At 35.8% G+C, this 14,213-nt stretch overlaps 1 protein-coding gene and 1 long non-coding RNA gene across 3 annotated transcripts; both read right to left on the bottom strand.

Annotated features, from left to right (window-relative positions):
- Positions 1–5,273: 5,273 nt before the first annotated feature.
- Positions 5,274–8,060, bottom strand: LOC143451465 (protein SSUH2 homolog). Of its 2 annotated transcripts, none has more exons than XM_076952037.1 (9): positions 7,813–8,060; positions 7,549–7,684; positions 7,363–7,423; positions 7,142–7,277; positions 6,941–7,055; positions 6,765–6,850; positions 6,588–6,680; positions 6,234–6,462; positions 5,274–5,968 (listed from the first exon to the last, which is right to left on the bottom strand). In XM_076952037.1, the coding sequence occupies exons 1-9, from the start codon at positions 7,935–7,937 to the stop codon at positions 5,822–5,824; spliced, it is 1,128 nt and encodes a 375-aa protein (XP_076808152.1). In that variant the 5' UTR covers positions 7,938–8,060; the 3' UTR covers positions 5,274–5,821. The 2 variants fall into 2 exon arrangements, with proteins under 2 accessions (XP_076808152.1, XP_076808153.1); XM_076952038.1 differs by having other exon boundaries at positions 6,941–7,052; positions 7,813–8,051.
- Positions 8,061–12,583: 4,523 nt separating this feature from the next.
- On the bottom strand, positions 12,584–13,348 carry LOC143451467 (uncharacterized). The gene is made up of 3 exons (XR_013114857.1): positions 13,231–13,348; positions 12,783–12,871; positions 12,584–12,708 (listed from the first exon to the last, which is right to left on the bottom strand). It is a non-coding gene; the product is annotated as an uncharacterized LOC143451467 (long non-coding RNA).
- Between the last annotated feature and the right edge of the window lie 865 nt (positions 13,349–14,213).

Below are 14,213 nucleotides of genomic sequence, written 5' to 3'. Positions count from 1 at the left end.
ACCCGAATAATCTTCCTCGCGGCACATCCCCACTAAAAAAGAAGGGGTGTTCGTTTTCAGTTCCAGATAAAAGGTTTTATCCAAAAATCTTCTCTGTATCGGTTTTGTTCGGTGACGCGGTTCACCTATAAAGAAGTATGGGCCTGGTAGAAAAGGACGCGATAAACCCGTTACATGTCTTTAATAGATGTGACCAAGACAGTATTTACTGTAGTCGAACATCTAAAAGAAACGAGGACTTATTACTATGATGCAATTGTTAAGGCCATTTTGAACTCATGTAACGATAATATGTTGGAAGCCTTGCTGAGAACATTAAACGACGCACGGTTTAGGAACCTTTGCGGTAGTGTTCGCTGTGATCATTTTTCTGAAAGCTCAAGTGAACTCGCCAAGATCGGGATCAAGAATTGAGAGATTATTACGTCATAATTTTTTCCTACTCAGCTCGTCTAGTTGGTGTGCATTGGTGAACTACACCTAACCTTATAATACATTGATTTCATGTTACCTTTATAACAACTTTTAAATTTAACCGCACACGATAATTTATCTTTTTGATGCAAATGACATCATGGGTAAAATCTCATTTTCCTGCCCAAGTTAAGTTCAGAAAACAAAAAGATGTTTTTTAGGTTATAGGTTAAGCTTGTAGTCTTCGACAGTTACGGGCCCAAATACTAAGGACTAAGGTAGCGTCAAACGTTTGTTTTAACTTCGAGCGGTTAATTGCGTTCTTATTTATATGATGATAATTGATGCAAACAGACGCCGTCAATAAAATGGTTTAAAAAAACAAACCTTGTTATAATTAATACAAACGAAATATTATACAGTGATTCTTATGAAGTTACGCTAGCAGTAGAAAATCAAGCCCAACTGGTATTGTGAGATACATTTTCGGAAAAAGCGTATAATTATAGTAATGGGTCATGTCACTACTTAGTACGCAGGAGATTGTCGCGATAAATTGTCGCAAAAATACGTAAAGATGAATACTTGCGAATACTGACGTTTGTATTCGAGTATGTCTAGTGTGGGCGTGTTCGTCATCGCCATCTAAGCGTTTTATCTTCTTCATGTCCATACGTCATAATCGTTACCCAGCAGCTGCTTACGCAACCATTAAATGCCTGACTTTGAAGAAAGGGTTTGACTGAAAGGAAAAAAAATCTATAACCAGGGAATGTACCAGAATTATCTTTTTTGGGTGAGTCATAATTGACTGTTATGTGCGTCATTAACAGCGACAATCTACCTACTCAGTGTTAATTGCATCTAAGTTTTCTTTTACAACTTTTGCATCAAGTGAATAAAGCAAACCGAAACACCTATACTGCAATTGTCATCACTGAAACTTCAGGTATCACTTGAAGAAGTACAAGTGGTATAAATGGCTTATTATGGTCATAAACAGGTGCAAACATATTGTCAACAAGTTGCTTTTTATTGTCTTGTGAACTGATGTTTTGTTGCTTGCTCTAACTGTTACCATCTATACAGTATTTTAATAATAACCCAGAGTCGTAGGTGCACATTTAATAACAATGTTTTGCGGAAGCTTCAATGCGATCGTTAATGCTGCAATCACTTTTTCGCAGACGCTCACACTTTTGTATGGTCAAAGCGATCAACAAATATTTTCACGGTTTTACAGTTTTCCACATTATTGTCATCTGCCTAAATCCTGTGATATGATGCGCCTGCGCCTGATACAAAACAACTAAAAGTTAATATTTATTGAAGTTTGAAACTTTTGCGGGAATTATACTAGTCTATGTCATTCGATTTTGTGCGTATATGTATCAAAGTTACGTAGAATAGGTAGAATAAGAGGAAAACACGTTTTTCATTTCATTTTAACTATATTTAACTATGTATAATGAAAATTTTAAAGCTATGGCTTTACCATTCATCACCTCATTACAATGAACGCATCCGAAAGGCGAGTCCTTTTTTATATACCTGTATCTCTTGCCGTTAGGAAAATTGTAACAAAGAGAATTTTAAGAGAAAAAGACAAAGATTTTATTTGTGATTAATGGCTATTTGCAATTTATACAATCGGTCATACCAACGCATTACTGTTATTGTTTGAATTGAATTCCATCATCACAACCATATGACAATATGTGCATTCAATAAAACACTGCAAAGGCAATTTTTAGTTTATAGCACGAAGTATATTACGGTAGCCTATTTCATGTGATTTCGAAAAATAGTTAATGGTGTTTGTACTACTTATATACTCGGCAATGATTTCTTACTTTTCGGATCCTGCATGGTTGTTGGTTACCGGAGCTTAAAGGGGGAAAACTTTACTTTGGAGGCATTTTATATTTTTTTTTACCGAGTTTGATACAGAGCTTTCCAGAGCAACTGAACAACCCAACACCGACAACCAAGTCCGATATTTGTCAATCAGTGCTCGACGTTTCTCATTGTGCTGCCGACTTGAGGATCGTTCTTACTTGTATGTTGAGCATATATGGGTTTGGTCGGGTATAAAATTGAACTGTTATTGTCGTTAATTTGATTGATTGCTTTTTCTAACTCCTGCAAAATCACGAGTACAAAAATCGCGGCGCTAAAAATCACGAGTTGCTAAAACGGTTGTGGTATACAAGTGGAAACAGAAACTTGAATTCGAGAGTTAATCGTCATGACCGAAACTCCACGCATCACGCGACCATGATGAGCTATAAATAACTTTGAATGTACCGAGACACTGCGGTTAAATGTAACAACAAATTATAGTCTCAGGAAAATATATAGGCCTGGTTAAAAGTAACATAATTGCCTATAATACGAATATGCGCTTTTTGACTTATCTGTTTATCCGCCTGTAGGTTGCATCAATGGCTCTATCTACTCGGATTTCTCTTTAACCATTGTATATTGTTTTATATTGTCAATATGCCTTCACTTTCTACAGCAAAGGGTCTTTATAACTGTCGACAAATATTTGGTGCAATACGTTTTTGAGCATATTCGACAGTACTGAAAGTTTATTATGCAATAATTTTTTAATTGTAAGTCAAAGTTTTCGTTTATCTTTAATCTTACTTAAAGCCGAATAAACAGAAACAAATGTACCTCATGCATGAGAATAATAAAAATTTTATCGTTTGACGACTTTAAAAAAGAAAAATGTTGCCAGATAACTATGTGAAAGGTACTCAACGCTAACTTACGTTGATATATTTGAAATCAGCCATAGAATGAATAGAATACCTGGAACAACAAAATGTCCAATAAATTTTATCGCCTTTTCATGAAGCGGATAACAAAAGTAGTAGTCTTTAAACTGCTTTGTTTAAACTGTTCAGCCCTATTAATGGAGGAAGGGCAACGGTTGTAGTTGATTAAACGTTTTTTACATCACTGAGTTTGTTTTGATACTGATTTATGTCCTTAACTTCAGTTCCTTTTCAGCTGCGTCTTTAAGTTTACTCGACATCATGGAAGCAATCCGCGTTAGGCCACAATGGAAATTTACAGAAACTTTTCAAAATGTTTATGCACTCAGCCGACGCTTCACGAGATATATGCGTCTATAAAAATATACCTATTTTCCTCAGCTATTTTTATATAGATACATGTATAGTTTTATACATATTGGATATCTTGGGTCAAGCATTGAACAAACCAGCAACGCAAAAAATACTTTTGAGCTTATTTTTTGCGGAGCTGCGTAACTTTTGCTGCAAAAAAACAAGCTAAAAATAGTAAAGATGATTCACTTTGTCAATACACAAGCAGCACAGAATAAATCATATGGGGCTTAAAAAAATTTACCATTGCACGCATCTAAAGCCTTATGTTGCATTGTCATGTGGAATGTCCATATATCTCATTCATTTATATCGTATTTGCATTCCACTTAGGTATTTAAGGTAAAAAGCAATATTCATGATTTGACGCATATATAATGTTTTTTCTAGCTTTGGCTAAGACGAGGTTCATATTGAAAACTGATGTATGGATTTTCTTCAAGATTTCTGGGTTTGATATTATTTTTATGGTGCTTTTTGTCTGATGAAATTCTCAGAAACAAACAAAGAAATAAAGGAAGTTAAAGTGCCTTAAAAACAACCTGTCATTCGTGCTTGAATCAATAAAACTTTTGAAAAGCGTTTATTAGCTTTAAATGATGGGATTTAGGCCAGTCCAAACATGTCAATGGTTATTTTTACTTTGCCATAATAAGTTTCACAGACTATTTCTAAGTGTATTAGAAAATATTCCTTTGTTTTTGCAATGAAAGTATGATCATTTTTTAGTTTTTTGTTCTCGTTATCATTGTAAGATTTTAACGCCCGCGACATCTTCAAAAGTATCGTAGGTCAAGATAAACATTTAGCAAATGATATGACAAACGATACTTTTGAGGGAAATAGTTTCTCAAAAAACCAAATTTTAACCTATTACTTCTTGTTACAACTTTACGCTTTTCGATATATGCGCAATATATGATAAAGCGCGTTTAAGCTTATATGAACGCTTTTGCAATTACGCTGCATTACACACAAGGGGACAGTTAAAAAAATGCTGAAAAAACTCCGGGCCACAAAATTTTGAACTTAGATTGTATAATTCCCAGATAAATGCTGTGCCAACAACACCAATTACTTATTCGTTTTGAATGCTTATTGACGACGAAGGAAAAGTTTGTTCCGCTGTTATCCTGTTTTAAGTCACTTAGTTTTGTTGCTACTTTGACAGATTAAATTAATTTCAACTCCATAAAAGCGTGTTTCAAATAAAGCAATTAAATTGCTGCAAATTTTGTAGTGCTTTGCAACATAAATATTTAAAAAATAATGCAAAACTAACTGAAATGATTCATACCTTCGATATACGCACTGTTATAAAATAAATATAAAAAATAAAGAAGTATTTACTGTACTGCACATTCACAGCACAAAGCACCATAAATGCACATTATTCAATCGTAAGAGTGAACTGTAGTTAACGTTTTTTTGATGTGTTTAGTTTTTAAATTTTTATGAAAATAAGTTCTTTTAATAACTTTTCCATTCTTGTTTTAATGACGTCGGCAGAATCGGTCTGCCTTTATATACTTTTATATACTTTAATGCCTTTTATATACTTTAATGTATGAATGAAGAAGTGGAATGAATACTTTTCTAAAAAGGCAAAAATTTTATATTCTTACTTGTGTAAATTAAAACCTTGTAAATGGATTTCTAAAAGTTATTTTGTTGTGGACAACAATACTTTCAATTGTCTCTAAATAGTGAAAAACAACATGTTTCATAAATTTTTATTGTGCCGACCATTGCACAATTTACAACGTTACGCAACACCATTAAATGTTATAACAAAAGATAAAACAAACATGAAAAAAAAACGAAAAATGTAAAACAAAAAACAAAGTTAAAGCGGTGATGTCATTGTTAAGCTTCAAAGTCATTGCTGATATTTTTTTCAGATTTTTGTATGTGTAAATAGCAAACGATTTTTGCAAAAAATACAAGTATGTATATGTATATATGAACCACAGCGCTTTATGACTATGACAGCATCAAGCACGGCGGCTTTCGTGCATGTCATCACTATACAAATACTAAAAGTACTTTTATAAGTTTACACCAAGTGCAAAAAAGTGCAACTAAAACGTAAATGCTAAAACAAACGCCGGAACTGTGTAAAAACAACATCAAATGCTATTTTTGCAGAAAGAATTTCATTCAAAGACAAAAACTCAACGTTGTGCGACATCTTGAACTTTTTAACGCTGTATGAAGTATAAGCAATAGTTCAAGCACTTCAATAACTGCGTATATGTATAGGCACTCTACATAATAGTGCATTCCGGCTTGAACGAGCGGGGACAGTTGGGAGCGTAAACGAATTGCTCGTCTCCGATGACCCAGAAGGAAGCAATATTTCCATCAATGTCGTACCAGACTTCGTGAGCGACAATTTCCCGCAACGTCTCTCGCTGCAAGGCATTATCGATTCAATTATTAGGCAATTTTTAAGCTAATTTATGCTGGTCTTGTTTTTAGTGAAATTGCAAATGGCTCTTACTCTTTATAAAGAATATTAGCGACTAAAATAAGCTATAAATCATATACCAATAATCACCACAAAACTACCCAAAAAAAGAAACTTGAAGAACGCTGTATGCATGCATATGGAATGTCCTTATCTTAAGCGGTAACCATACGCAAGTCGGTGTAGGTAAAATGTTCAAGGAATGTCACCTGTTTTCTGATTGTTGATCCTTTGCTCCATCTTCTGTGTTGGCGGAAGATGTCTTCGGAAGTTTCGAGGACGGTTTTATTGTCGCAGGCTGTCGACGTTATTGGATCTATGGCACCTTCTTCGCTCTTGTGATAGACAGACTCGCCCCTGCACTTGGGAAGGTATTTTCGTGCAACTTTTTTGGGCAACACTGTTGTACCGTGATAGACATTGTTGCATTTTCTCTCCCTGATTTAGAACAGAAGAAATTGCATTTAAATCGTTTTGATGGTAATAAAACAAAAAAGCTTTTCTCAAATCGTTCAATCTTTTAAAAACGATTTTGATAACAGTTTTGTTGTTTTTGTTCTTACCAAGAAACTTCAAGTTGCGAGTATTTTTCCATCTTTCCGTTTCCGTCGCACAATCTGCACTCGTTTGCCCTTCTACCACCACAAGTGTGACAGCTAAAAACCGTAAGATATTATTAAAAATCTGAAAATTTATCACGGCCCTGAATTTTAAACAAGTAAAACTACACTTGCGCTTACGTTGAATATCCACCGCCTCCGCAGTGGTGGCAAGTCTCTTGAGTAACGTGGCGAACCAGTTCTTGTTTATTAGTGTAATGATTGGTCTGTAATATACAACAAAATTTAAAAATAGTAAACAATCTAAAGACGGTTGGTTTGCAACAGTATTTCATCACAAGAACTTTCAAACTTACCTCATAGCGATGTCCCGTAACATCTGTCATGCCGTTGCCGTGACAATACCAACACATTTTGCTTCCCGCTCCAGAGCAATTGTAGCAAACTTCTTCACCTTTACCCGAGCAACTGCTTTCAAAAAACAAGCAAATTAATCGCACATTTATGTATAGTATCGGACAATTTAGCTACTGCGTAATACAACGTTTGTAACATACCCACTGCATTTCTCTATGCGCGACGTATGAGGTATCACGTAATATTTTGTTTCCTGACCACTGTAATATGGGACTTTCATCTCCCAAATATTCGGAATTTTCCCGGTCGAAGGTCTTGATCCGGCGCTCAGATTACCTGTGAAAACAGATTGATTACAATCACAGAACTCGCTGCAGTGAAAGCTGAATTGACGTTTAACAGAATAAATCAGGCCCCATACCTTTGTAAGGCTTTTGTTTGGTTGTTTTGAAGCGATGTTCTTTGATAGTTTCCAGGCAATTCTGTAACATAATCGAATCGTATTATTGCCATTGCTTGCATATTGTTATTCATTGACGTCACAAATTAATATGAAAATATTGGTAGTAACTTGTTCCCTATAATAACGCCAACATATGAGACTTACGTGCGAAATGGTGTAAGTTTCTATGTCTTTGATGCGCATTTTCTCAGCAGCTTTGGTGCTGTATTTTCGTTTGGTGGAAGCATGTCTGCAGATGGCAGCTCTTGCTTCACGTTTCGAGATGGAAGACGTTGATTGGCTGCAACAAACCCTCGGTTAAAAACGTCATGACGACATATAAAACATAAGCTATAGAAATGCAAACCGTACTTTAGAAAGTTACAGACTTAAGTCATCAAAAAACTATTCATTTTGGATATATCTTACTCAGTGAAAACAGAGTCAGCTTCACTTGATGTTCTTCGAGAAGGAACGAAGCGGGAATCTCCCGAAAATGACGAGTAAGACGGAGGAGGAGACGACGCGGAACTTGCACTCGGTTTCCTCACCATGGTGAAGTTAAAGTCAGAGAAATCAAAGCGAGATACGTTTAACAACAAATCTACGACAAATATACGCAGCTGCAAAAGAAAATAGGATTATTGTTGTTTGCGATTGCTCAGTTCACGAGGCAGACTACACACTCTTAGTATCGCGCTCGAGGCCCTTTTAGCTCGCTTAAACCGACCCAGTGAGATCAGACACAGCGATGTTGAGCTATGACACTGTCGCTTTAAATACACGGCCGCCTTTTTTACTTTTCGATAATGCCGTGATGTTTTTGGTTATTGTGCATTCTGATTGGTGCTTTCTGTAAAGGCGTACATTAAAGTCCCCTGCAGACAATAGTAGCACAATAACAACCTTGCAAAGTTAACCTGGTGCTTCTGATGAAGGGGATTCCCCTTAAATAAAAACGAGCGAAATTGCTTGTACAGCGTTTGCAGTATTTAAGTCTGGACGGTTGACGTCAAGGCTTCTCTCGACTTTTGTTGTTTAAAACTTGTTAAATATTTGTAATGAAATGCTTTTATGGCCTGTTGGTATTGGCAAAGGTACATTACCAGGAAACATGTTGCAAATATATGGACACTTATTTAGAGCAGACCTTTCCTTTTTATTCCTAAAAGTAATATCAACATAAGATATCAGTTGTCTTGTATTGTTGCTACTAATTTGTTGCGTATTCTTGCTCCATTCATGTTCTGTATGTAGAATTTTTGTGTGTATAGTTTCTAAATGACAGTCAAAAAAAGTCTGACAGCTGGAAAAACAACTATTGGCATTATTAAATTAAGGTTGTAGGAATATCTGTGAAGAGTTCCACTTTTTCTTTTCGGATCCTTTGTACGAGTTTTACAGCTATCTTCATCCATAATTTTAGCCTACCTTTTTAGTAGCATTACACAAGCTAAAGCAAACCAGTAGCAATCGTTTGAACCGAAAATATTTGCCTACATGAACACGCTGTAGTTGGACAGCAATGGTTTTGGAGTTATGTTTACCAGTTTGCGATTTAATGCTTTTGTTGACAGATTTATGAAGATGTTAAAGGTCTTTATAGGCGTTTATACTACATCCGTTATGAACACTGTAAATGTACGGCCGAGGTAAGCACTTGTCCAACAACAACATGCCAAGTTGAATTTCCTGGTTATTGTTCTCGTCCCGTTAGCTGTTTACTACTTTTGTTCGGACCACGTGATAGCAGACTTATTTACTTATCCCCATTGTTTGATGACTATTCAAAAAGAGATCAAATATTTTGATGAAAGTTGTGATATTGTACAAGCTGATTAGGCTGTCTGTTTAAAACTCGGTTTCTATGCTCTGCAACCAGACATGTTGACAACAGATGTGTTTTACGATCACGTGTTACATTATTAAGTGTACGTGTTTTTGTGAACCATCACTTCGTTACGGCCATGTTTTGTGTTTTTGCAACACAATCGGTTGTAGTTGGGAGTCAATTTACCGTGGGAAAATTAAATGACACCAGAAAAGACGCCTTCACTTTACTGTCGGTGCTTTTGCTATGACTTCTTGTGTAACGCTACAGGAATGCAGAGTTGTTTTAACCTTAGCTGGCGCCGAGCTTTTTTGTAGAGTTGTACACTCCTAGTAATAAAGCTTTTCCTAAACTTGGTAATAACAGCGTTACGTCATACTTTCAGAGCAATGCTGCTTAGCAACTGGGAATTTTACGCGGCGGTGTTGCCGATTGATGGATACTTTCACAAACCATTTCCTCTTATAAAGTTGGGACCTTATATGTAAACTTGGCTTTGATAGCAAATTTACTTTTGTTGGATTGGTTGCCATTAATAATTTTCGTAATGCCATTTTTGTATTTCTTCCTTGTAGACATTTCTATTTACATCAATGAAATATCTCAGGAAACTGGTCATAGAAATCACCATCGAACACCACCACGATCAAATGCCACCATCGGACCATCAATAATGAAAATAACGGCTACATTTTTGAATTGCCTCGTTTGTAATATTCTATCGAAATACGCAAATTCGCTTTGACAGCTATGCGGTCAAGCTTAGTTCGATAATTAATTAATTAATGTCCCAAAATGTTCACAAGTTTTCTCGTTATTCGTGTGGTATCTCAGCAAGACACCGGAGATTGGAATCAAATTGTTTCAGTTTGTTCTATTCACTTATAAACTAAAAAGTTGTAAAACAAGTTGTTCAGATGCAAAAAATATCGCAATATAGAATTGTCTTTTTATGATCATAGCCTACATTATTGTCAATAACAATATCTTACAGCCAAAACTGTTGTCAAAAATACAACTGAAGTCAAAATTAATTATACTTGTAAGTATAAATTTTTTGGCACTAACATTTTAACTTTCTTTACAACTAAAAAAATCCTTGTCAGGCATTTGATTTCAAAGCGTTTTTTTTGAGATGATCATTATTACCTAGATATGATCATTATGACGTAAATATAAAAAAGATGAAACGATTAAATGGTAATGACAAATACGCCCACACTTGACATACTAGAATACAGATGCCAGTATTCGCAAGTATTCATTTACTCCCATTTTGCGACAAATTATCGTCACAATCGTTCACATACAAAGCGGTGACAGCCCACGCGCGGTTTCGGTATATTTTAATAAGCAGGTCGTTCGTAATTAACGCAAGATAATAGTTTTCGCTTTATCTGTGGCAGAACTTGCCGATGAACGACATAGATGATATATGCATTGATGCAAAATCGCCCCCGGTTAAAACGTGATTTTGACGTAACCTCAAAACTTATGAAGTCATTTAATATCCGTGACACAAGATCATACTCATACCCCCAAGGCATTGAGTATAGTTTCTTGCAACGTTAATACTGCAACAGAATTTAATTTTCATCCACTTTGTCGTTCGCAGCTTGTATATTGTCTACGGTTATCTTATGTATTCATAACGCCATAAACCATAATAGGTTATGTATAGGTAATTGGCAAAACATACGCATCTGGCAGATCAACATTGTAATTTTCCACTACGTATCGAAAACTTCTTGGCAGGGTTTAGAGTATAACGTGCAATGGTCAAGAATATATTGTCATATACGCTATGATGAAAAAATGTAGTGATATTTTGAGAAGCGTCATGTTACTAAAGATGATTTGTCATTCCTAGATTTGGAAGCCAACTATGAGAAATCGACACTTCAAGAAAAGCATCGAGAAACTATATATGTCTACTACATATGAAAAACTATATATATACTATACTATACATGAATAATAATTAATCATTAGTATTTAAAATTTGTATGAAGTGTTGACGACTTGGGAATTATTACGAAGCTGACGGTTTGCAACTGCAGTCAGTGTCACTAGTTTTAATTTTGCAAACGTTCACATCGAACAGCATGCGAAGTAACGTCAAAACGGCATGGAGTTTTCATGGAATTTTCCATGACTTTCACTTTCTTCGTCACTCGAACACTCCCTTCCAAGGCTTCCTGATTGGGCGCATTGTGTTTACTCTGGCGCACAGAATTTTCTGTGTGCAACCTCGTTCATCGAAATTAGAAAGGCGGAGTGAAAGTGAGTCTGTGGTTGCCCTGATCAGCTTTGTTGTCATCCATGTCATGTGAGCGGTTGCGTGGGTTGGTTAACATCAACACAACCTTAGCAAAGTCGTTCATAATTTTGCAATGCTGCTTGCCGCAGATATACCCACCCTATTTTAGGCACAAACTGCTTTGAGCAATGTGAATTCAATCCAAGTGGTAACATGTAGAACATACTCAGTTACTTTAAAACTCAATTAAGCCTGTACCGGCAAACACTTAAAACACATTTCGCGTGATTATAGAAGTGTTGCTCATTAACCGTAAAGGTAATGCTGCTACCGTATTGAGTTTACCAACGAATCCCTGTGATTTAAACATCGATGCAGCAACCCGTGTATATGTAAAGCTTTTTGTGCAAATTGATACAAAAGCGCTGTCAAATTCACTGTTCTACAGCTACATAATTGTAGTATGCAACAACGATGCGTTGCTATAATAACATAAAGGTGATGTCATTTAACGTTGACGATACGAATCCAAAGCTTTATGTTAATGTTTGGTAAGTGCACATTTGAGTAACTTATAATACTTCAGCACTTTATTCGTACACACACGTTTTCCTGTTTGCGTATAGATCTCATTTGTTCAACGCATACTTTGCAAAAAAAATTTACCTCGGTGCTTTGCTTTGTTTTTGTTCCCAAGGGGATTCCCCCCAAAAGTTTTTTCAGCTGAAGGCTTGACGTAGCGGAGAAAGCTTGAAGGACAACTTAAAATTGCTAAAACGATGCCACACCTTATGATCGTCGACTGTTCGCCGAAGGTCGGTGAGTCGAATACTCTCAGGTTTGTCTTCCCAATGCACGGCCAACCGTCTGAGGTCGGGGTTACAACATTTCGTTTATTCCTTCTTAAATTTCTTTACGTTTTATATTGAAAAGCTATCGGAAAACCACATTAATTTCGTCAACCAATATTTATTACATATTCTAACTATATGAAAGTAATGTAGTTTTGTCAAGTTCACATATTTATGCTTCAGTGCTTCATTCATATTTATGCTTCAGTGCTTCCACTTGTCAGCAGTGCTTTCAGGTGTCGCTCAAGTCTGCACAGACTAATAGTCTGTCATTTCCAACACGGATAACAATGTTTTCAACATTAAAGTTTTCTATAATGCTTTCGAAAAAAGTTTCCAAACTGTATTGCGTCGAATGTTCACTTTGAAATAGAGACACAGACCTTCAAAATAAGGACAAATCTGAGAATTAAGGCCGGTATTGCAATCCTGCTTAAGTACCTTTAATCATTCTTACACGCAAAGGTTTATAAGTGTATTAGCGCCACGTAGCGGCCACTGACGGTTCGTGCCTCTTTGCCGCATCGTCGTTAGGGCGCAGACAACCTGTGCAAAATTATTTTGCCTTTACATTGTTCTGAATTATTAAGCAACACACAAATGTTTTGTTTTTTATTAGTATGTTCGTATTTACCGATTAAATTTAATTTTCTTTATTGTGTGTAAGGCCAAAGAACACTATAGAAAACACCCTTAAATGTGTGACGCAATATATGGTAAATAAGAAAATTAGGCTCTAATTGCTGCTTGTATATAACAATAGGAGAAATAACAAAAAATATAATACATACATTATAGTAAATTGAGCATTTCTTTAAAAAGCTGATTGATGGGTAGTAAATACAGTGATGTAACATTTCTTTAAAGTACGACTGCACGATACATAAGAAATCTGCTCTTAGTACCTGTAGACACTAGGTAGACCCATTGAAATTATGCCGTTGTAAAAGTGTCATGACTCGTGAATAAGTGTCGCAAATTATGTTTCTTCGTTTGTCAGAAAATGTTTGCATAGAACCACCCATTTTCCCCATGCAGCATATGGCTATAGAAGGACATACGTAATTGCGAATAAAACGCTTAGCAAGTTTACTTAGAACACAAACTGCGAAAGATTTAATAAAGGCATAAAAGGAGAAAACGTTCGCACTAAAATCAAGAGATGAGACACGCCCAGTCGCCATGGTCACTTTGCTGTCTTCTTTACGCAAAGTTATGGCTTAGCATGAAACGATCAACAACCAATAAGGTAGTCAAAGGTGTGACTGTAAAGCAGATGCCTTTCTGTTATACGATACGCTTACCGTAGCTATAATTTCAACAAAAGCTAATGTTTAAAATCTCACTGTAATTGTTGAGCTCATCCCAATATAAACATAAAAAGACACAATGCGACTACTAAGTTTTGCTTCGTCAACAAAGTCGTTCACTTAAAACATTTAAGCAGAATTTCAAAACAATATCTGCCTACTGCAAAGGACTGTGTTAAAACAAATGCAAAACACTTGCATGGAATGAAAAACACAAACATGACACATCAACACAGGCACATACAGTAGATGAAGTACAAAGTAATTGCAGCTAAACAAAGCATAGCGCTTTATGTGTTAAAATAAACAAGGAGATCTGTCACAGCCATCAATTATAATTATTAATAGGTCGAAAATGACTGATCTAAATTTATGCCAATAAACGTTTACGACGCCACAGCGGAGCCAAGCAGATACGATCGGCTGCAAAGGCCTAGGCCCTAGAATAAAGGAAAAACCGCTACACGGTACCAAGGTATACAGTTATACACTCACTCTATATTGTGAATTCCATAGTAGTACGTATATACTGAAAGTATGGATAATGTAATACTTGCATGTGCTGCAGTATATATCAA

The sequence above is a fragment of the Clavelina lepadiformis genome, chromosome 4, assembly GCF_947623445.1.
Source record: "Clavelina lepadiformis chromosome 4, kaClaLepa1.1, whole genome shotgun sequence".
NCBI lineage: Eukaryota > Metazoa > Chordata > Ascidiacea > Aplousobranchia > Clavelinidae > Clavelina > Clavelina lepadiformis.
The sequence above is the reverse complement of the archived record's forward strand: the minus strand, read 5'-3'. Positions and strand labels throughout refer to the sequence as shown.